The 22,031-nt window shown below is 53.6% G+C and overlaps 1 protein-coding gene across 1 annotated transcript in view; it reads right to left on the bottom strand.

Moving 5' to 3' along the window:
* CNGB1 (cyclic nucleotide gated channel subunit beta 1) overlaps positions 1 to 22,031 on the bottom strand; it is a gene marked incomplete at its 5' end in the record, with an annotated part of 57,998 nt that overhangs the window by 20,951 nt on the left and 15,016 nt on the right. Inside the window, 11 exons of the mRNA XM_084256865.1 lie at positions 1,306 to 1,392; positions 1,636 to 1,686; positions 2,459 to 2,667; positions 3,964 to 4,116; positions 5,134 to 5,291; positions 7,035 to 7,142; positions 8,906 to 9,068; positions 12,544 to 12,793; positions 13,582 to 13,628; positions 14,867 to 14,903; positions 15,522 to 15,609. Coding sequence (XP_084112991.1) covers positions 1,306 to 1,392; positions 1,636 to 1,686; positions 2,459 to 2,667; positions 3,964 to 4,116; positions 5,134 to 5,291; positions 7,035 to 7,142; positions 8,906 to 9,068; positions 12,544 to 12,793; positions 13,582 to 13,628; positions 14,867 to 14,903; positions 15,522 to 15,609 — 1,351 coding nt within the window. The remainder of the gene's footprint in view (positions 1 to 1,305; positions 1,393 to 1,635; positions 1,687 to 2,458; positions 2,668 to 3,963; positions 4,117 to 5,133; positions 5,292 to 7,034; positions 7,143 to 8,905; positions 9,069 to 12,543; positions 12,794 to 13,581; positions 13,629 to 14,866; positions 14,904 to 15,521; positions 15,610 to 22,031) is intronic.

Below are 22,031 nucleotides of genomic sequence, written 5' to 3'. Positions count from 1 at the left end.
AGAACCACATCTTCAATGGTTCTAAATGTAGGCGCCTGAGAAATGCACACTCACCACAGCGAGGATCTCCCTGCACCCCATCTCCCCCTTCCCAAGAGAGGAAGTGACCTCTGCAGCTCCCAGGAGGCCAGCACAGGTCAGAGAAGGCTGCCTCTTCCTTCCAGTTTCCCTCTTCCTCTCGGCAGCCAAGAAGCTCAGCAGCAGCGTCTATGCCAGAGCCCAGCAAGAGGAGCTTTCTTTTCGATAGGTACTTGCATCCTTCCTATTTTTGCTCTGCCCAATCTCTCCGGGTTATTAAAGGTCAATGCACTTGCCTCTTTTGTAAATCCCCTCATTACCATTTTAAGGAAGCACCATAAGCATCAATGAGAAGAAAGATGAATTTAATTAGTTGACAAAAAACTCAGGTGGTTAAGCACAGCCCTGTGAAGCTGTCCGCAGCCTCTGCAGTGCCAGTTCGATCCCTGCCGGCCTCAGAGCAACCCACATGGTGAGCCAGACCTCTCCTGTCTTGCCCGCTGCTCCCCTCAGCAGTGTATTTGGTCAGTCTCCCTGTTCTGTTCCCTGCTCTGTCTCTGGTGAATCCTCCCACCCTCCCGTGCATCTGGCCTGTACCCCAGCTCTTGTATAAATAAAAAATAAATCTAAAAAAAAAAAAACCCCAGTTGGGGACTCCTGAGTACTGGCTATTCAGCCTGGTCTCTCTAATGGACAGTTGCGGGTCTCTGTGCCACACTGAGTCACCCTGGCAGGGACACCAGCATCCCCAGAGGCAGCAGAAAGTGTAATGACACTGAACAACAGCCATAAGGAAACAGGTTGCTAGCTACACATTCAAATCCACCCTGCCACTTCCTGGGATCCTGTGACTTGGGCAAGTCAAGTTGCCCTTGCTTTCCAAGCCTCAGTTTCCCCAACTTTGGAAGGAGACCATCAAGAATCAGCAATCCCGCTGTTGGGAGTCCCTGTAGTAACTGAAAGCATAGACAGAGGAGATAGATGGTCAGGGTTCAAATCCAGACTCCACTCCTTCCTACCTGTGTAACGTCAGGCAAGTTACTTAACCTCTCTGTGCCTCAGCTTCTCGTGTGTAAAATAGTGGGAATACACACCCACCGGGAGCAATGTAAGGGCAAGCCTGTGTGAAGCACCAGAGAAACATGAAGAGTTGTCCTGAGCTTCCCTTGGGCCACCCCACCCAGCACCTCCCAGGTGCACCGCTCAGGCTCAGGGCTGATCTACAGGTGCAGGGACACCTGCTGGAACACAGCGTTGGCGCGGGCCCGGGGAAGATGCCCATCTTACCTTCAAACAGCGGGGCAAGCGGAGGAGAGGATTCACGCCCATTTTCAAGTAGAGAAAGTCCAAGGGCAGGAGGCAGAGCACATCCATCTGAAATCCCAGGGGACACCCCAGTGCGTGACCCAGGTAAGCCCAGGGATGTGGGGTGCAAAGGAGGGCTTGGAATGCCCAGGGAAGGCCCAAAACTGAGGGCAGGAGGCATCCCCCCAGCAAGCCACAGTTTGGCTCCCAGCCTCTGGCAGCCCTGGAGGGGACCCAGTTACCCTGCCCTGAAGCAGCCAGACCCTGGAGACCCTTCCAAGACCCGGTGGCAGCGAGCACCCCTGCACCCACCTTAAAGCGGCGAGATTTCATGTAGTTCTGGCGCATCTCTTTTTTGTCCGTCTGCAAGAGAACGAGCCATGAGTACAGGGTGGCCTGCAAGCTCATCCCGACCCACAGGGCTATGGTGGAGGCCCCGGGCACCCCACCTGCATGACGGGAAGGCCCTGAGTGCACAAGGTGCATGTCAGGGAAAGCCTTAGGGGCCACAAGTGAGGAGGCTGGTCTCCCCAGGCCCAGGGTCACCAGGTAGATGGAAAGCGAGGATGCTGGTTTTCTCTTAGTATGGTCTCACTTGCACCTTATTTGCTGAGGAACTGACAGCCGCCTGGATTCACCAGGGAAGAGGTTGCCCAGGAAATTCATTTTCCTCGAAACTGTTTTAGAGGCACATCCTCCGCTTGTCTGCCACAGCGGAGTAGGCGCTGCCAGTCAGAACTGGGACGCCAACAGTGACTGTGCTGGACACTGCGCCCGTCTGCTACAAGGCGGGGGCGATTACTAGCCCCACTTTACAGGTGAGGAAACTGAGGCTCGGAGAAGGGGTACAGCTCGCTGTGGTGGGGCTGGGATCTGAAACAGGCCCACGCACACGGTGGAAGCCACTTCTCCACCTCTGACGCCATCAGGTGCCCTAGCGCCACTTCACCCAAGACTGATAGGTGATAATTGAATGTATCAAAGGCGCGTGAAATAAGCAACGGGGTTGTTGAGGGCACATGTGCTGAGATTTGCCTGTACATCTATCTTCTTGTCTACTACCACCTCCTGAAGGTTCTGGCAGCAGGGCCTACTCCCAGGCACCCCCAGACCCCCCAACCTGCGGGTGACTCACAATGATATCCCCCCCTCTGACAAACTGCAGGCGCAGCTGGAACACGGTGATGTCCAGGAGGTAGATGAGGTCGCACAGGTAATCCATCAACAGCCAGAGGTGAATGTTGTCAGATGTCTGGTACGGGAAGGACCAGCGCACTGGAATCAGCCAGATATTCCAGTTCCAGGCCAGCACCACGAAGAACAGCCACAGGATGTACATCAGGTCTGGGAGCAGGGAGAAGGCAGGAACATGCTAGAATGTCAAGCAGAGCAGGGCTCCTCCCGGTAGGGTTAGATTGGGGCTTCCCTCTTCTCATTTGTTCACACTTTCCCATAAGCAACACATGTGGCTCTTCTGTAACTTAGAGGCAAAGGTAAAACTAGCTTTGATTTAGAAATAAATGACTGATTGGCCCTAATAAATCATAGCATTCTGAGGAAGGGATAAGGGAGCATGTAAGATAATAGATGGCTATTAGAAAACACCTGCTTCCATTCTTGTTGAAATTATTCTCCCAAAATATATATTTCTAGTCTTAGTAAAGCATTCATAGGAGATGGACAGATGGTTGGACAGATGGATGGATGGATAGACAGACAGGTGAAGATGGACGGATGGATGGGTGTATGGATGGATGAGCAGATGGATGGACAGATGGTCAGATGGATGGATGGATGAACAAACAGGTGAATGGATAGATGGACGGATGGATGGATGGACATATGGATGGATGGACGGAGATGAATGGATGGATGCATGAACAGATGGATGGATGGATGGATGGATGGATGGATGGATGGATGGATACCACAGGTCACTTTTATTTTATTTTTTAATTTTTTAAAAAGATGTATTTATTTATTTATACAAGCACTGGATACAGTCAGAAGCGCAGGAGGGTGAGAGAATTCACCAGAGCCATAGCTGGGGGCAGAACAGGCAGAAGGACCGAAGTAGACTGCTGAGGGGAGCAGCGGGCAGCAGGAGAGGTCTGCGCGCCCACAGGTCACTTTTAGAGACCCACTGGGCACAGGGTTGGAGTGCTTCCTCCCAAATGACTGCTTATGTGACCTTGGGAAATCCTTCTCTGGCACCTGTCCTGCCCTCCTCAAGTCACACCAAAAGGTGAGATAAGAAACTAAACTGTGAAGTGCTGTGCACACATGAAGGGTTGGTATTCCTGAGAAACAAAACATGGCTTTAAAGGAACATGAGAGAAATTCACTTCAAAATGGAGGAACTTCTGCCTTTCCCAGAGGAGCAGCTTTGGGAAGGAAACAGCAAGAGCAGGGAAGACCTGGCCAAGTGTCAGGAGCCCTGAGTCTGCCACTAACGAGTTGTGTCTTCGGCCAGTTAACTGTTCTGTGCCTCAGTTTCCTTATCTGTAAGATGGGTGTGATCCTCTGTTCCTCACTCAAGGATTTTGTTCAGTTTGGGGTCAAGAGTCCTTGGTTTCCCCTCCCACCACCTGCCCTCTTATATCACATGATGGCAATGCCCAGGGCCAACCCAGGACTCACTGGTTAGTGGGTCGATGCTCTGGGGAAACTGGTACTTCTTCCAGGGACGGCGCTTGAACTTGCAGCACAGCATTTCGCAGTAATGCTCTTCCTCAGCTGGTGCCTCGGCCGGCTTCACCTCTGGGGCTGGCTCTGGGGTCTTCTTGGATGGGGCTATAGGATGACAGTCACCATCTCACCCAGCCCTGAGGCTCAGGTAGAGGGTGCAGAGAGAGAGCTTATAGCTGCAGGCCGGGGCGGGCTCACAACCAGCTGCAAGCTCTGTATGCAGAAAACAGGGCGCTCTCCTGGGTCAAACCCCACAGTTCCTCTTAAACAATGACCCAGGTACCCTCCCCAAACTCTTAGCAGCTTCTGGTCTCAGGAGTTTTCCAGAATAGGGTATTTCTGGGCAAGATGGATGCTTGAATTGAATGCCTGCTTCTATCTATAATTGGGCTCCCTTGGTTTCCTCTGGAGGGCTGGAGGTGTTTGTACCTGGGACTTCAACCCCCCAGGGTTGAAAGTCAGGGAAACACTGCCCTAGGTTTCTCAGAGCAGGAATCTCAGCCCCTTCATCACTAAAACAAGATACTGAATGGGCTCTGCCTTCTCTTGCCTCAACAGCGATGACTGTTGGCCCCTGGAGAGTAGCCTTATGGGCTCAGTATGGCTGTTTCCAGGTTGAGGACTGTAAAGACGGGTTCTGCGAGGCCCAGTGTTGTCACCATGAGTTATAAGGTGTAGCTGTCTTCTGGAAAGACCTAGAAGGCCTCCCTGATAAGACAGCATGGTTCTTAAATCCTCCTGGGACCTCAAAAGCAAGAAACTGTCAGTAGCCCCATAGGGATATTGCAGTGGAAGCCTCTGAAAAATAAGCTCTCTAGTTCCATCTGAGTGTAAGAGTTGGGGACACATCCTGACCCACTGCCGGCCAGTGGGAAGGGAGCAGGTCAATGAGGGCACCTTTCCTGCAGAAGGGGAGCCGTGTACAGCTGGGTCATTGGCCAGAACTTTCACCTCCTTTCCTGATTATTCAACTAACCCTTTGCCTATGGACCCACAGTCCAGAGAGGGGCCCTGTGCTTCTCTTGTGCACCCCAGCATTTCCAGGGGCCATGATTTGACAGGAGATTTTAGGAGCCCCGCTCCACCCCTGGGCACGTGGCCATTCCCCAGCTCTGGACTCACAGGGCTTGGGGGTCTCCTCATCGGAAGTGACATCAGGATCGATGAGCTTCTCCTTCACCTTCTCCGTCCGTTCCTTGAAAAGCTTCACCAGTTCCTGGAGACGGTCATTGATGATGGCGCTGTTCTGGCTGGCTGTGGAGGACGCGCGGTCCTGGCCACTGTGGAAACACCCACTGAAGCTGAGCAACTGAGAGGGAAGGACCCACGAGGCCTGAAGGAGAAAATCCTGCCCCAGTGCCCCTCTGACATCAGAAACAGCAAAACTACTTTAATATGTCCTTGGAGGAAATTCAGCCTGGGGATAATGCCTGGTGCGCTGGCCCAGCTTCTAGAAAATGGACCAAGTTGCCTCTGACTCAGATGAGTTACTCTGAATAGACTGATTCCTCTTGAAATAGAGGGGGAAACTGTTGGGACTCAGTTCAGGGCTGTTAGTTCCACTTTGGGGGTCACATGAAATACACATCCAGGACAGATCACAGAGGGCAGGACTACTTCTTTAGGCTTAGGAAATAGTTGGTAGGAAAAAACAATGCAGATATATTATATAATCCTTCAGCTATATGCCTTAACTTTAAGAATTAAATTTGATGAATTTTCAGAGAGAGAGACAAAGAAACAGACAGAGAATGGATGAAGGGCTGCCTGCCCTTCTGCTCAGGGTGGGTGAGGACCCTGGGGGAGTGGAGACACCTGTGAAAACCAGCTTCCTGTAATTGACTCACTGAGCTGAGTGTAGGACTCATGTACACAGATTTTTCCCCATATATTAAGGCATCAAAACTCCAGTCAACTGTTCCTCTCGGGTTCAGCTGAGGAAGCCAGCCCGGAGACAACCTGTGGTGGGTCCTGATGGGATGCAGCACCCAGATGTGGTAGAGGTAAGAGCCCACATCACTCTCACCTGCTGGGAGTACTCACCACCCAGGAAGGGCCACATTTCCCAGGTGTGGCCATGTGAGCTCTCAGCAATGAAATGTGAGTAACATGCTACTTGCAACTCACTAGATCTGGAGATCTCCCTTTCTAGTGGTGACAGCAGGATCTTGGAAGCTACACCAAAGTAGCAGAGTCTCTGCTGGCTGGGTTCCTGAATGACTGCATGGAGCAGAGCCCTCCACCAACTTGAAACACCCCTAGTGACACCACTGTGACATCTAAGACAGCTTTGGTTTCTTAAGTCTCTGAATCTTTGGGGTCTATTTGTTACAGCAGCTTCACCTACCTAATACGTGCATCTCCATGTTGAGCTTATTAAGAATTTTCAAGGGTAATTTTTAATATTAGACTTGCCTGTTTTAATATTATTTCTGCTTATTTTGTGATATTAGGTCCCAACCTTACTCCTTTCCCCACTGTATGAGATGTGACCCCACCACATGCCAAAATGGACAACCGGACTATAGGTGAAACTGAGATATTGTCCTGTTCCTTTAGCCTTTCTGAGCTTTCCATGACTCTGTTAAACATAGGCTCCAAAATTATGGGTAGATTAGCAGAAGAAAAGCCCAGAGTTAACTGCAGTCATACTAGGAGCTGTGATGGGGATTCCAGACCACAGCCCAGTCTCAAACCCTTCAGGAACACATCCCCCATTGACCCAACCTTCGCAGCTAGACGTCAGAGATACTAGTCCTAACACCTTCACTGTGACCTCCAAACATTGTTCCGCAGACCAGCTGCCTCCAAATCACCTGGGAAGTTCGTAAAGCTATGGACTCCCCAGGGCCCACTGTCTGTGGTTCTGGACAGAACTGGCCAGCGAGAAGCAGCCTGGGTTCAGCTCTGATTGCTACTCAGCAGCCACCGGTAAATCTTCCTTCCACACAGACACCTCCCTTGGCCTGCTCATTTCTACCCGCCCTTCTGACTCTGAGGCCCCAGAGGGTACCCCCACTCACTCAGTGCCCTGTGGGGTTGTCGGATCCGACCAGGCGACCACAGGGGACTCAGCTGGCGATAAAGCCTTGAGCTCTTCAGCTTCATCATCTTGGGAGGGCAGCCTCTTCCTGCAAGGACACAGACATGGAAATGTCTTCAGTGAAGCCAGGGATCCAGGGGGAAGTGCATCCACTCCAAGTCCTTCGGATCACCCCAAGTGAATCCATGGGGTGCTGGGGGCAGGGGATGGTATCACTGAAGGGTCCTAATTTCCCTGCAGGGAGACACAAGGAGAGAAGAAGGGCACCGCCATCTCTGGACCCCAATCTTGGCATCGTCCCTCAGCCTAGCAGTAAGTAACGACTATGACTTGGCAGCCCTGCCCCTTAGCAGCGTGTGACCTTGGCGAGCCACTTAAACACTCTGAGCCACCTCGGTGTCCCCCTCTGTAAAATGGGATCAATCCACCCAACTAAATACCTACCATCCAGTTGAGCCTCTGCATGAACATCTTTCTCTCTTCTAGTCTAGTCTAAAGTCTTCTAGTCTAAAGTCTCTGCCCTCCCAACTCAACACTACTTCCCTTCTAGAACACACCACTCTCAGCTGCTAGAGAATGCCTGTGGCAATGAGGTTCAGTCTCCAGCTCAGGGTGTGACCCTGGGAAAGCCCCATATCCTCCTGAGCTTCCGGCTCCCTACTGAAGAACAGAGACTGCATAAGATCAGGGTCCCCTGTCTTTCAATTCAAGTCTGCCACGCAGTGCCACCGTTGGAGCCCTGGGGTCTTAGCTGACCCTGTGTAAGTCTGCATCTTCTCATGCTCGACCACCACATTTTGGGATTCCACCAGCTGGGCTTCTAGAGGGATCCAGAAAGAAGGATATGCAGCCTTTGCTTGAGTCCAGAAGTCTCTTAAACTAAGTCACTTAGGAGAGCAAAACTCATGCATTTGCCTCTTTCACACTCTAAAACATGACCACACATGAGAAGACTGGGGGAGGGGGGGTCACGAGTCCCAGAGCAGGGACCCACACCCAGCCCTCCAATACCCAGCCTGGGTGCCCTCTCCTGCAGTCCAAGAGTCCTGAGGGTGGAATTAAATCAGCTGCTACACCCCAGCACACCCCATGCCTGACCCAGTGCTAGGCCCTTCTCAGGCCATAGCTTGCTGAACACACAAGCACCAGGAGACAGGTGAAGTCTCATCCCCACTCAGCATGGGAAAACGGAAGACTAGAAAGGCTCCACAACTTGCCTCTCACCCCACATCTGGAAATTGGCAAGCAGGGATTTACTCCAAACCACCGGGTCCCTCTGCCCGGCCTGCGCTTCCCGTGGCTCTTCAGCTCATATCAGTTGCCCTCAGTGCTGATTCCATCCCTGAGCCTCAGAATTCTCCCCTCATGAGCCAGGCTCCAGCGCAGGCGCCCAGTTTCTCCCAGCCACCTTCGCCCTGGCACTCTCTGCCACAGCCTTGCTTACGTGATGACTTGTTCATTGCTCACTCTGGTGCCACTAGACTGGCAGCTCCACATTCAGCTCCACTAGAATGTCAGGCCTTGACAGGCCTCCCCAGCACCTAGAGCAGAACCTGACACCTGAAGACATCGACAGAGGCTTGGGGAGGGATGCAGGGAGGGAGGTATGGATGGATGACAGGAACAAGGTAGCCACAGGCCCACTCCATCAGCAGGAGGCAGGAGGCTGGGGTCTAGGCAGGAAGGGGAGTCGAGGGGATGGAGGGAATGGAGAAGAATCCCCAGTTCTGACACCAACTCGCTGAGTGACCCTGGGCCACTACCTCTCCTCTCTCCCCTCTCTGTCCTCAGTTTCCTCATCTGACAAATGGGAGCAAATGTGAAAAGGCCAAGAGAAGCATAAAAGGTGACCTGTGGGTCCCCGTGGCCGATCCCGGGACAGCGAGGGTGTCGGATTTGGCTGGAGAAGGTGGTTGCCCCACAGGGGAGGGAGGTTTCTTTTCCACTATAAGGGGGTGGCTGTCCGCATCAGCATCTTCCACCTGCACCTCCGGGTGCTCCTTCGTGGCAGCCACTGGGGAGAAGATGGAGGGGACAGAGTCAGTGAGAAAGAAGCCAGCCCCGGGGCCTGCTGTGTTGCTGCAGAAAGCCACAGGAACCACATCAGGGTTTGGGGAGGGGGGCTTCTTGTAGCCTCCCCTCCCTGCAGGGCCCCCAGGAGAGCTCCATGCAGGGTGCAAGAATGCAGAGCCCAGGGCCTCCCTGTTGGCGCAAGGGGTTAAGCACCGCACTATGAAGCAATCCGAAGCCTCTGCAGCATGAGTTTGATCCCTGGCCTGCCAGGGAGCAACCCACATGGTGCAGCAGACCTCTCCTGACTCACCCGCTGCTCCCCTCAGCAGTGTATTTCAGTCAGTCTGCCTGTTCTGCTCCCCACTCTGTCTCTGGTGAATCCTATCACCCCCCGCATCTCTGGCCTATATCCCACCTCTTGTATGCATAAATAAATCTTTAAAAAAAAAAAAGAGAGAATGCAGAGCCCAGGGGCCTGAGGCCACGGCCACCTCAGTCACAAGGCCGGAAGACACAAAAGGAGACACAGCAGCAGGGGAAGCTCCTGGACACCGCCCGAAGCCCCGCTCTCCAAAGCACAGTCTGGTCTCCAGCCTGGAGAACCATCAAGGACCCAGGGCTCGGGAAGGGGTCACAAGGACACTGAGTCCTAGAACCAGGCCTAGCAAAGCCTGGCTCAGCTGCTTCCCCACTCTGGGCCTCAGTTTCCCCAATCTCAAGGTAGGGGTGACCATGCCTCCCCAGGCCTGGGCCAGGGGACATAAGTTTTCACGCTCTTGTAGTGCTTCAGTGGAGACACCTGGAAGTTTCTCCAATGGAGAGCAAGCTCATTTCTGTAGTGTGTTTCTCCCCTCGTTGGATACCCGTTTTGGTAGTTCCTTGTTTCTGTGCATCCAGAAGCACCAGAAATTCACCAGCTCAATCCCTCTCCCAGTCTCTGACAGGCCTGGGGCCATGTCCCACTGAACTGAGTCATCCCAAGGAGCCTGGCATGGCCCTGCTCAGGACTCCTTACCCACTCTGGGCCTATGGGGATAGGTGTGCCCTGAGGCACAGCTCAGAGGATGCTGAGGGACTGGCAAAGGCCCAGATACACCACCATACATGAGCACGACCCCCAAACAGCAGCCAGGAGCAACCTGGGCTCTACAAGGCAGGTGCATACCTTCCCAGTGGGGAGCGGGGCATGTATGTTTCAGGGGTCCAGGGTCACACCTCTACAAACGGTTCTCACGCCACACCCCAGGACACCTCCACCATAGCCCCAGTGAGGGGAGGGGGTACATTTTGAAACAAGGGAGAAGTTTTGCCAGACAAACTGATGTCCCAGGCTGTGGAAAGCAGTAGAGAGCATGAGGTGGGCCTGAGGCATAAGTTGGAGGGCGGCCGAGGGGTGTGGAGCAGCCTGGACAAGGGCACCCACTCAAAAAGGGTGGGTGAAGGCTGCTGAGTAACCCCCAGCATGATCCCCCTGGGGCAGAATGTGCCCGGCCTCTGCATCCATGAGCCTGGCTCTGGAGCCTGCGCCCCCCAGCAACTGCCTCATTGGGAGTCAGACCCTGGTACCCCAATCCTCCCATAGATGTAGAGAAACCCCTAAGCCTGGTATTTCATTTTCCACCAGCTTGGCAAAGCAGAATTCAAATAGGAATGATATTAGTTTGTATTATATTGATTTAGAGAGCAGGGATAATACTATTAAAAATATAAAGAATAAGATTGCCTGATTAAATTAGTTCAGACGATAATAATATTTACAGTCAAGCACTTCCTATGTGCCTGCCAAGCATTTGTTTCACTGAACTTGCAATGCTTTATATATATTAACTCTCCCCCTGCCCAGCCACTCTGCCAGATCCTTATTTCTGTTCCCGTTAGGTGGATAAGGAAAATGAAGCAGAGACATGGAAAAACTGGCAGCAGAGCAGGGATTTGGATGCCAGCAGCCTGGCTCCAGAGATGAAACCCTTGCTCATCCTCAGGTCGGTGACCAGCACACACCACACAGAGGCACCGAGCAGGGGCATTGAAAGCAGGTGCTCCCTGCACCACCATTCCCTTGTCTCTGTAGACAAGCCAGCCCACTGGCCCAGGACTCTGGGAATATTTCCAAAATTTGGAGCTCCCCAGGGCTAAGGGAAACACAAGTTGATTTGGGATGACACAGACAAGGCAACAGGTCACGTGGCAAGAGAGCATTAGTCCCATTTCAATTCTCTCTGGATGCTGAATGTGCAGAGAAGTCTCCATTAGCGCTAGGATGGCCTCCAGGCCCCCCCCGACACCTCCTTATCCCCCTCTGTGGCCGTGAGAGCAGACCTCAGTGGAGATTCCTCAGCAGACTAGCAGATTTCTCTAGAAACTATCAGCACGACTTTGTTTTCAGCTTTTGTGCCTGTTTCTGTATATGTCTTCGATTTATGGCAAGCCATGCTTCGATTTATAGGAAGATCAAGTTTCCTGTTTGAATACACTTAACTAAATAAAAGAAGTGAATCCATGGAAAGAAGAAGTAAGCAAATAAAGGGAGGAGCTTGTGGGGGTGGAGTTGGAGCCATTAGAGAGAGTAGGTTTAAGGTTTGCCTAGAAGACTAAGACTGGGATGCGATCCCAGGCCCCCCAGGGATGATTCATGGGCTACCTCCCTGCCCACTCTGTGCCCACCCCAAGCCTGGTAGAGGGGAGGAGAGTGGATCAAGGAAATGTTCAATTCTACCTGTCTGCTTATCACAGAGGCACCCTCGCCTGGTGTTGTCCAAAAACAAACAAATCACAAGGGAAAGTAGACAGGCCTGGCTGGAGTCAGGGCAGAAGGTAACGGTGCCAGCAGTGGTGCCAGGATGACCCCCTAGCACTCCGTCCTCAGCCAGCAAGCACCCAAAGCCTGCAGGCCACTGTGGGGCCTTGTCATAATTGGATGGATCCTCCACATTGGGCCATTGGTCTCCCAGTTGGCACCTGAAGGTCTATTTCTTCCCGAGAGGGATTTGCTGGGAGGATATCAATAACCCTTAGAAATTTTTCTCCCAGCCATCTCTCAAGGACAGTAGATTTTATCCACAATGGACCCCCCAAAATTTCTTACACTCTATTCCCCTCTGCTCACTCGTCTCGGTCACCCAACTCCCTGCCCCAACCTCTTGTGTCCTGGAGAGTTGAGTGACTTATTTAGACTCTGGTGTGAGTGACTACCTGTCAAAAAAAAAAAAAAAAAACCGATCTGCAGAAAGCCTTAAATAACCCAAAGAAATGAATTGCTAATTGTGGAATTTTAGCCGCCAGGAGAAAGGGATTAACACCTTTCAATCACCACACAGTAAGAAGAAGGCACTGATCAGCAGGGGAATTGGGGGTGGTTTTCTGGGCACCTAACTAGTGCTCCCAGACCATGGCACGGCCCCCAGGCTGGAATCAGCACAAGCCATGCAGAAGCACACATCCCGGCCGAGCATGCTGGGTGGGCGAGATCACGCTACCTAGGCGACGGATGGAGCTCCTGGTTTCCTTGGCGAAGCTGGAGTTGGACAAGGTTGTTCTCCGGGAGACCAGGACAGGGATGCGGGTGATGGGTGGGCGGTAGCTGGGCACATTGGGGAGGTGGTCCACCAGGTTTGGAGGGGCCGCCTGGCCAGGCAGCTGGTCCTGGACCAGGCGATTCAGCTCCACGTCCCGGCCTGGCTTAGCCATGTTGCTGAGGCCAGCGGGTCTCGGGTAGAGGTCTGGGGGCTGCAAGCAGGAGCACAGGTTTGGAGGAGGCAAGGCAGCAGGGCTGCTCCCTGCTGGCACCAGCACAGACCCGCCTGTGCTTGCAGCAGCCCCGCCCAAGGCCTGCAGCATCACTCTTGTCCCTGGAGTTCAACCTCGAATGCGTCACCAAGTCACAGGACTGATGTACCAACAGCTCTGATGGACAGTCCCCAGGCCCCAACTTCGCATGTTCTCTCTCTGCTAACCAACCCCCAAGCCTTTCCCATCTCAGACTCAAAATAGTTAGAATGAAAGAACCCAAAGCTCCTCAGGCTCTTAGACTCATGAACTCCGCGCTCAAATATTCTTAGCCAGTCAGATTTCCATCCCAAGGAAACTCGGAGCTTAATTTCACAACCAAGCAGAAGTGAGGCCTTCCCCGGAGCCCCGGCTTCCAAACCGACCTGCCTATGGCAGCCTCGGCTAGGTTTGGAAACGTCTGTTGCCCAGCCCCAGGCTGGAGAGTCTCACTTCCTGGTCTGGGCGAGCCCCTGCTCCAGACGTCACCCTCCCCTGTGCTTCCGACAAGCAGCAGCGGTCAAGGCCATCGCCTCTGCAGCGCTGAGGTACAGACAGATGACCAGGAAATCTTGTTATAATGCAGATCTGGTTCAGCAGGTCGGGGGCGCGACCTGAGAATCTGCATTTCCAGCCAGCTCCCAGGGGACCCGGCGCTGCTGGTTCTGGGTCCACATTGGAGAAGAGGCACACGGAGGTCACGTCTCCAGGCCACTGCGTCTGCACCTGGGTGAGCTGGTCTTACTCACCTGTGTGAGGTAGAGATTTAGTAGCTTCCTACAGCCTTGTGCTGAAGCTAACGAGACACAGAACAAGCTCAGGATGCAGGGGTAGGAGACCTGGGTCCAGGCCCTTCTCGAGGCTGCCTGGCGGGCTCCTCCCTCAAAGCCAGCCACAGGGCCAGGCCCTTTCAATGCACTGTCTCCCCTTCTCTGTCTCCCAGCAACCCACGACAGTAGGTATACTTGCTGCCCCCCTTTTCTTGATTTAGAAGCCAGGAGAAGCCAGAGCACTGGCTCTGAGTCACACAGAGAGACGGCGGGAGGATCCGAGAGTGGAACGTGGGTCTGTGCCCTTGACCTCACGGCCACATCCTGACCACATGAGCCTCAACTTTCTCATCTGTGAAATGGCCCATCCGCCTCCCGGGGCAGCCGGAGTACTTGGGGCTTGAGGGAGGTTAGTAAGGAGCCAGTGTCCAGCCCCTGGGGTCCGGCCCCCATGTCGTGGAGTTGTCGGGACAGGGTGGTGGTAGGTAATAGCCAAGTGTGGTCAGGGGACACCTGCAGGTCTCAGCAAGAGCAGCTCAACAAGAGGCGTGGAGTCTGGAATACACCTTAGCAAGGGTAGCCCCAACCTCCGCTGGTACACGTTGTATTTGAGGTGACCAGGAGCCCAGAGAGCCACAGCCCTAGTGAGGGGTAGGGGTGGCAGGAAGGAGCAACTGGGGTTCAGGGGCCTCAGTGCCATCCCCCCTGAGACTGGTTTTTTCTTTTTTTTTTTTTCTGCTGAGATTTTTTTTGTAAAACTGCATAAACACCAGGTGTACAGCTTCTCCCCACATTTGTCTACACCACCCCAGGCCTACACCACAGGCTAGTCTCCATCCGCACACATCCAGTCAAGCCCTCCACCCAGCCCACCTCCTGCCTGCTCCCCCAACCCCCAAGGGTAACCCCCATTCTGCTGTCAGAGTTGAGGTACATGTTCCCTGTTTCATTTTGTCTCTTTACCGTCTACGTATGAGTGAAATCACGTGGCGTCTCCTCCTCTGACTTATCTCGCTGAGCATAAGAGCCCAGCACAGCAGAGGGGCTGGGGCTAAAGAAGGTGTGGCCTGGTACAGCAGAGTATACCCCTAGAGCTTCTGAAACAACGTGACCCCAAGATGCGGGGGGTGGGTTCTGCCTGAGGACGGAGCGGGCAGAGGGGCTGTCAGGATGGAGATGGAGGGAGGTGGCTCAGCCTGAAAGTATCCCCGATGTCCTTGTGCAACTGCCACCCACCCCACCCCACCCCACTCCCCACACCTACCTCCGGAGCGGGCGGCCTGGGCCTCCTCCTGCAGTGCCTGCAGAAAATCAAGTGGAAACAGCAGCTGGGGCCATGCCCCACCCCGTCCAGGACCTGTCAGGAGGTCTCCCTCAGGAGTCCTCTCGGGCCAGCTCTGCTCCTTGCCCTGATGTGCTGGTCAGGTCCTGCTTTCTGGGGCGCCCGGGAGGTGGCCTCCACCCCGAGGAGAGCAGTGCACACGGCAGCCCGGGCCCCAACACCTGGGCTTGTCCCACGGAACAGGGGAACTTCCGCAAACAGCCCTGTGCAGGTGGGGACCAAGCAGCCACAGCAGTGGCCACGGCACCCCCACTGGCACCACACTGCCCAGTGTACAGCTGGGTACACCCCCCAGAGAGGGAGTTGGAGCGCCATTTACAAAGGTGGCCACTGAGGCCTGGCATGGGAAGGTCACTTGTCCAGGCCACCTTCTTCCCACCCACAGCCCCTGAGTGTCACCCAAGACCCCTGGGTGGCGACACGATCTGATCCCTGATGTGAGCAGGCCCCACAGTCACATCCCCCACTGTCCTGTCTGAAAATGCCCTGTAAACGAAGTAGACAAAGCCCAGCCCCCTCCACTGATGCCAGCTCAGGCCTCAGAGGTCTCCCAAGAGCCTGGCCTGTGGCTACATACCTGGCGTGCGGCCCTCCTGGCCTGGGTCCCGCCTACTTCACTTGGGTCCTGGCCGATCTGCGCCACCAGACAGCTATCCAGTCGGACACTGTGCACCCAGGGGCGGGAGGAAAGGGTCGGGGTTAGAGGTGTTGAACTATCCCTGAAGCCTGCAGAGTGCCAGGTTCTGTGCCCTGAGCCAAGCACAAAGATGCCCAGGAGTAGGTCTCGCCCACACCAGGCTGCCGGCACAGGGGTCGGCAGATCCCAAGTCCAGCTAATGATCCCCCAGTCTGAGACACACACACTCGAGCAAAGGACAGTGAAGGGCACAGCCAGAGTTCTACCTAGGATGGAGGGCTTCCCAGAGGAGGTGTCTGTGACCCAGCTCTTGAAGATGCTGAATTGACTATGAGAAATAGGCGGGGAAGGGTGTCCAGGAAGGGGGAACAGCATGTGCCAAGACAAGCATGAAGGATGGCTTGAGGTGCTGTTCTCTGGCGTGTGACCAAAGGATATTACATCGTGTTCAAGATAAGATATATGCCCAGCATTTCTCATCTGAGAGTTTCCAGTCACCTCTGATGATACAGGGAAAGGCAGGGAATATGAGAAAAATAAGGCCCAGACAGGTAAATTGACTTTCCCATCATCGCACAGCAAATTGTACCACAGCACACAAACCTCTACCGCAGGCCCTGGTCCTTTCCAAGTCATGAGATCAGAGCCACACTGAAGCTTCTGAATGTCTCAGGGGTCCCTGGTCCCTGCAGGCATACAGGAGTGATGGGGTCAGGGGGAGGTTATAGGGAGGGAGCAGGGAGGACTATGGCAAATCAGAGAACACACGCTCTTCTGAGTTGGCAACCTCATTTGGCTAGAGAAACAAGGGCCCGGTGACCACATCTTCCAGTTTTTATGTCCCAATTTTTAAAAGGAACCTGAACTACCAATTTTAAAAATGGAATCTTCTAATTTAAAAAATAATAATAGGGCCTCCCCTGGTGGCGCAGTGGTTGAGCGCTGGGCTGCAAAGCTGCCCACAGCCTCTGCCGTGCCAGTTCGATCCCCAGCGAGGGTCCCACATGGAGCACAAAACTCTCCTGCCGCACCTGCTGCTGCCCTCAGCAGTGTGCTTCGTCAGTCTGCCTGTTCTGCTCCCCACTCTGGCTCTGAATTCTCTCACACTCCTGTGCTTCTGACTGTACCCAGTGCTTGTATAAATAAATATTTAAAATAATAACAATAATAAAAAATAAAGGTAGAATCTCTGAATTGTTAGATGCTGATAGATAATCCAAATTAATATGTCTATATTAACATGCAGATACCCCAAACAGCATGTCTTCCAGCTAGAATGGACCCTTAGATGTCTGTGTGTGACCTCTGGGTTAAAATGATGACTCAGGGGGCCTCCCTGGTGGTGCAGGGGTTAAAGTCTCGGCACTATCATGCTATCAGCAGCCACTTCAGTATGAGTTTGATCCCTGGGCAGGGAGCTGATCCACATGGCACAGCAAACCTCTCCTGTCTCACCCGCTGCTCCCCTCAGCAGTGGATTTCAGTAGATCTGCCTGTTCTGCTCCCCACTCTGTCTTCTGGTGAATCTTCTCACCCCTGCCCCCCCCCACCCACACACCTCTGGCCTACACCCCAGTTCTTGTATGCATAAATAAAAAAAATAAATCTTTTTTTAAAAAAGATGGCTCAGGACCAGGGGTAATGTGATTTGTGTATTGGAATCAGGTTCTGTTTCCTGACAGCCCCAGGCCGGCCCACAGACTACTGTTACCAGGGGGTTCACCGAGGACGCGCTGCTGTGCCTGTTACCCAGAAAACCTAGATTCCCTGGGCTAAGTGGCAGCCCTCCCAAGGTGGTTAAGGAGGTGAGGGTGGGACAGCAGCCCCAGACAGTTAGGAGCCAGCAGCCTGGGCATGGGAATCAGCAGGTGATCACATTAGCACAGCAGATCCCATGGGCTGTGTGCCAGGCACAGGGTCAACACAGTGGCTCCCCAACCAGTGATGGATGCTGCCCCCAGTTTAGAAATTGGAGGCCCAGAGACGTCAGATGGTCTGTCTGTGGTCACATAGGCTCTGCAACATGTCTCTAACCCCAAGGCCATGTCCTTAATACTCCGCTGCCAGCCTCTGAGCACCTGCTTGGTTCCTTGTGACGGGCAGGGTTGGGGGGGAAGAAAGGGGGGGAGTCAGGGGTGTCTGGATCATCCAGACACCCCATTCACTTGATTTCTCCTTATTATACAGATATTTCCAGGATTAGCAGAGTCAGACTTTCCACCCTGCCCAGGAAGAAACAGATTTCCTTAAGGAGACAAGTCATAAAAGCTAAAGCACACTATGACTTTCACAGGGCCCCTTCATTTGTAAAAATAGAATTAAAACTATTTTGTGACCGCATTTCTATGAAGATCCCTATGTTCATAACATAGCTTAAAACAGTTTCTTCCATCTACAAGCCCATTTGGGGGGATTTGACTTCAAAGGAAATTAAAATGTCTTTGTGGGTCCCTCAAAAATAGTGAGGGGAAGGTGTCCCCCACTCTTGAGGGAGACATCTGCCCTAACAAAACAGTGGGCTGGGCCACTTGCTGTGAGGGGTCTGAGTGGATTTGCTTTCCCTGAAACAGACATAGGGGACTCCTCAGTTCTCAGAGCACAGTCCCAGTCAGGGCTTCTGGTCAAGTCAATCCCAGAATCAGGTCAAGAAATCACTGTATGGGGGCCTCCCTGGTGGCGCAAGGGGTTAAGTCACAGCTCTATGAAGCTACTTGCAGCCACTGCAGCACAGCATGAGTTCGATCCCAGCCAGGGAGCTACCCACAGGGCGCAGCAGACCTCTCCTGTCTCGCCCATCCGCCTGTTCTGCTTCCCATTCTGACTCTGGTGAATCCTCTGACCCCCTACACCTTTGGCCTACACCCCAGTTCTTGTATGCATAAAGAAATAAATCTTTGAAAAAAAAAAGAAAAGAAATCATTGTATGGCCCTGGGCAAGTGCCCTAGAAGATTCCCTCAGTCTTTCCGCGTACATGGCTTATTTGAGTGAGGGCAGAAGGGCCAGCGGGGAACGCATGGATTAATGATGCACGCCTGAAACTTACAGGGTTATAAGGTGATGTTACGTCAACAAAAAGTTTAAAAAGATCAAAAAGCCTCCCCATACAGGTGGTCCTGGACGCTTCAGCTCTAAACACTGGGCAACAGCTTTCTTGCATTGTGGTGCCAAGTGAACCCCAGTTCTGCACTTGCCGGCAGAACACCCCCCCCCCCGCCCCAACAGGCAGGGCACTGTCATTGAGCCTCAGCCTCTCATCTGTGAATTGGGATAATGATGTTATCTCCCTTCACACAGCGGGAAACAAGTGTGAGTCAAATGGAAGCATTATTTTGATCGTTCTTATCACGACTGGTATTAATCCCTGGGGAGTGGCGTTCTGTAGGGCTATGAGCCACCCACGTGGTTCAGGAAACATTTTGCACAAACATCTCCGGCCACCAAGACATCTAGCAAGTTCTGGGGGGGGGGGGCTGTCAGCATTGCCAGGGGCTGTTTTGGGACCTATGTACTCAAGGTTGGCTTGTCCTACTAGCAGTGTGCCCAGTCCCTGCCAAGCCCCTCTTGCCTGGCCCAGAAGCAGCGGGCCATCAACTCCTGGAAAGTTCCCAACTCCCAGGGATTTCCAGACAGAGGAACAGACGGACTGAGGTGGGTGGGCATCCCAGAAATTCCCTGGCTCTCCAAGTTAAAGTTGCAGGGTGTAGCAGCCCACTTCCCTGCCCTCCCCCAGGTCACCCAAAAGGCTGCACCCCAGGTGAAGGTCCTTACTGTCAACTTCAGTAGAACACTCCACCCGACACAATAACCCCAAAAGAAGGAAGGAGGAGAGCCCTCAGGGAGAAGCAGCCACCTACTTGGGTCTCGCTGTCTTTGCCAACAAGGATGCCCATAGTGCGGGGGTTCAGCCGTGGGCAGGGACATTCATCCCAAACCGGGGTCTCGCGCAGCGTGGAGAACCGGAGCGTGCTAGCCCGCTCTGAGTCTGCGAGGCAGCTCCAGAGCCTTCCTGCTTCTAATCAGATTGAGGGGACAAGCAGGGAACTCTGCAGAGATGTCCCTAGGGAGGCCAGGTGGGGACCGAAAGGCTGCGGTTGCTAGGAAAACAGGAGCTGCTGCCAGCAGAGACCAGGTCGCTAGGCGACAATCTGCCCGTTACCAGGGCCCGCGCGTCATCAGTAACCCCTGTGCCTCCGCAGAGCTGGCCAAGAGCATCCTCCCTGGCAGCCACAGCCCAGACTGCCTGTCCTGAGCCAGACTCCCTCTGGCATGTCAGACGCCACCCTGGGCTCACTCACTCACTCACCACAAGCCTGCATCCCTCCCCAGGCTCCCTCACCCCAAAAGCTCTTGAGTTTGAAACTTGGGTAAACATTTGTGTGCGTGTGTGTGTGTGTGTGTGTGTGTGTGTGTGTGTGTTTCTGCAGCATTGGGGGGTAACTGTATGCATGTGCTGTTTGCATAAAGTCTCTGTGCATGCATGCTGGCCGTGTGGGGGTGAAGGGTGTGTGTCCCTGCACACGTAAGTGTGTGCATGGCCATGTGCGTGTAGCTACTGCATGTGTGTGAGCACTGGGTCACCAGTCTTCATGTGTGCTCAGTTCAAGAGCAGAGGCATGAAAGGGGTTTTCAGGCCTAAGCCCTGGGCACACAGGTTTGATGGGGGAAAAACCCCCATGCACTGTAGTCTACACAGAGGGGTGTGGAAAGCAGGGGTGGACAAGGCTGTACTAACCAAGCTATGTAGCCTCCGAGGTCTTCTCTGAGCAGCCTGGGGGGCTGAGGGCAGTGTTTGGGTGGGTGATAGAAGCCACAGGGAAGGAAGCACATGTGCTTTGGTAAAAAAAAAAAAAAAAAAGATTTTCATAAGTCAGAGGAGCATATGGATGGGACAGCCGTAGTGTGGTTGTGAGCTCCCCGTCGCTGGGGGCAAGCAAGTGGCCAAAGATGGAATTTCTATAGGGGAACTGGCAAGGACGGCTAAAAGCAATGCCACTGGGCAGACCTCCAGTTCTGAAATCCTGTGTTGGACTCAAGGTTTAACTCTTTCCCAATTGGGACTGAAAATGACCCTTCATGGGGAGAGTATCAGTGACCATCAGTGGGACACTCACTCCAGGCCAAGTCCCGCCACATTGGTTATCACGGCTGTGCTTCTCACCACTCCAAGGGTGATGATCAGCCCCCACTTTCCACTGTGGAGGCAGGAATTCTGTGGCATATGCCATGTGCTCGGGTCACTCCACTAAGTCCGTGCTGTCCTGCTTCCGAGGGACAGCTCAGGGATGGGCATGGGCTGGGGTTAGCATGGACAGTGGAGTGGAGGAGACCGCAAGAGGAGAGAGCAAGAGGACAGATATACTCAGCCTGACCTGACAATGACACAGCCTCCTCGCTGCTCTCCCTGCCATAATCTCTCCACAGCTGCCGGGTGGTGACACTCGCCTGCTCAAACCTTCAATAGCTCCCCATTGCTCCCTTCCAGGTGATCAAGTGTAAGGCCTTCACAGCCTGGCACCACCACCTCAGAGGCATCACCTCCCACCCCTTCCACCAGCTACACTGTCACATCCCAGACATGCGTCCCGCAGCAGCTCACACCTTCCTTCTCGAAACACTTTCCGAACTTGGCCTCCAGGCTCTACATTCTTGCCAACTCCTTCTCCCTCTCTCTGGTACCACATCCTCAGTCTTTTCTGCTTCTTCGTCATCCCCTGGGCCTCTACTCTGACCTTGGGGCTTCTCCTGTACCCACACTTCCTCCCTGGCAGCCCCTCCAGCCCCATGCTTTCCAATTCCACCTAAGCAACCACACCCCAGACTTCACACCCCGTCACCCCCACTGTCCAGATTCCAGACTCCTGTTCCACTGCTAGTCTCGCCTCCCGCGTTCAGCAATCCATCCATCCTCCTGTCCATCCCACCTTGCTAGACGCCCTCTCCCTCTAGGGGGGTCCTGATGTCTATTTTTCACCTTTATTTTAACTGTGCTCTTCTGTGGGTGTTAATGTTGACATCTTTGTGGATGCGGGTGGGGAATCACTACAAATGGGCAGGAGAGCAGAATCCAGGGCAGCTTAGAAGGCATCTAAAGCTACCAGGGGTGGAGAGTGTGAGGAGGAGACAGCCCTACACCTCGGCTGTGTTCATTACAGGGGAGAACTGGACGCCCCCGTGTGTGCCCACTCACTCATCCATCCAGGCATTCGACCAGCTCTTACGTGGTGCCCACGGTGTCGGCACTATCCTCAGCTCTGGCTCATGGCAATGGATGTAAGAGACCCACCCTCGCGGAGGTCACGTTCTAGTGTCTGTGTGGGGGTAGGGGTTAGGACGTGTTGAGTGGGGGACATATGAGTCTGGGGTCATAATGAGCACAGTGGGGGAGCCCCAGCTTCCCGTAGCCTCTCTGCTCAGTACCCAGCAGCACAGGCACAGAACAAAGGAAGGAC

Source organism: Talpa europaea (assembly GCF_964194135.1).
Source record: "Talpa europaea genome assembly, chromosome: 16".
Taxonomy (NCBI): domain Eukaryota; kingdom Metazoa; phylum Chordata; class Mammalia; order Eulipotyphla; family Talpidae; genus Talpa; species Talpa europaea.
The sequence above is the reverse complement of the archived record's forward strand: the minus strand, read 5'-3'. Positions and strand labels throughout refer to the sequence as shown.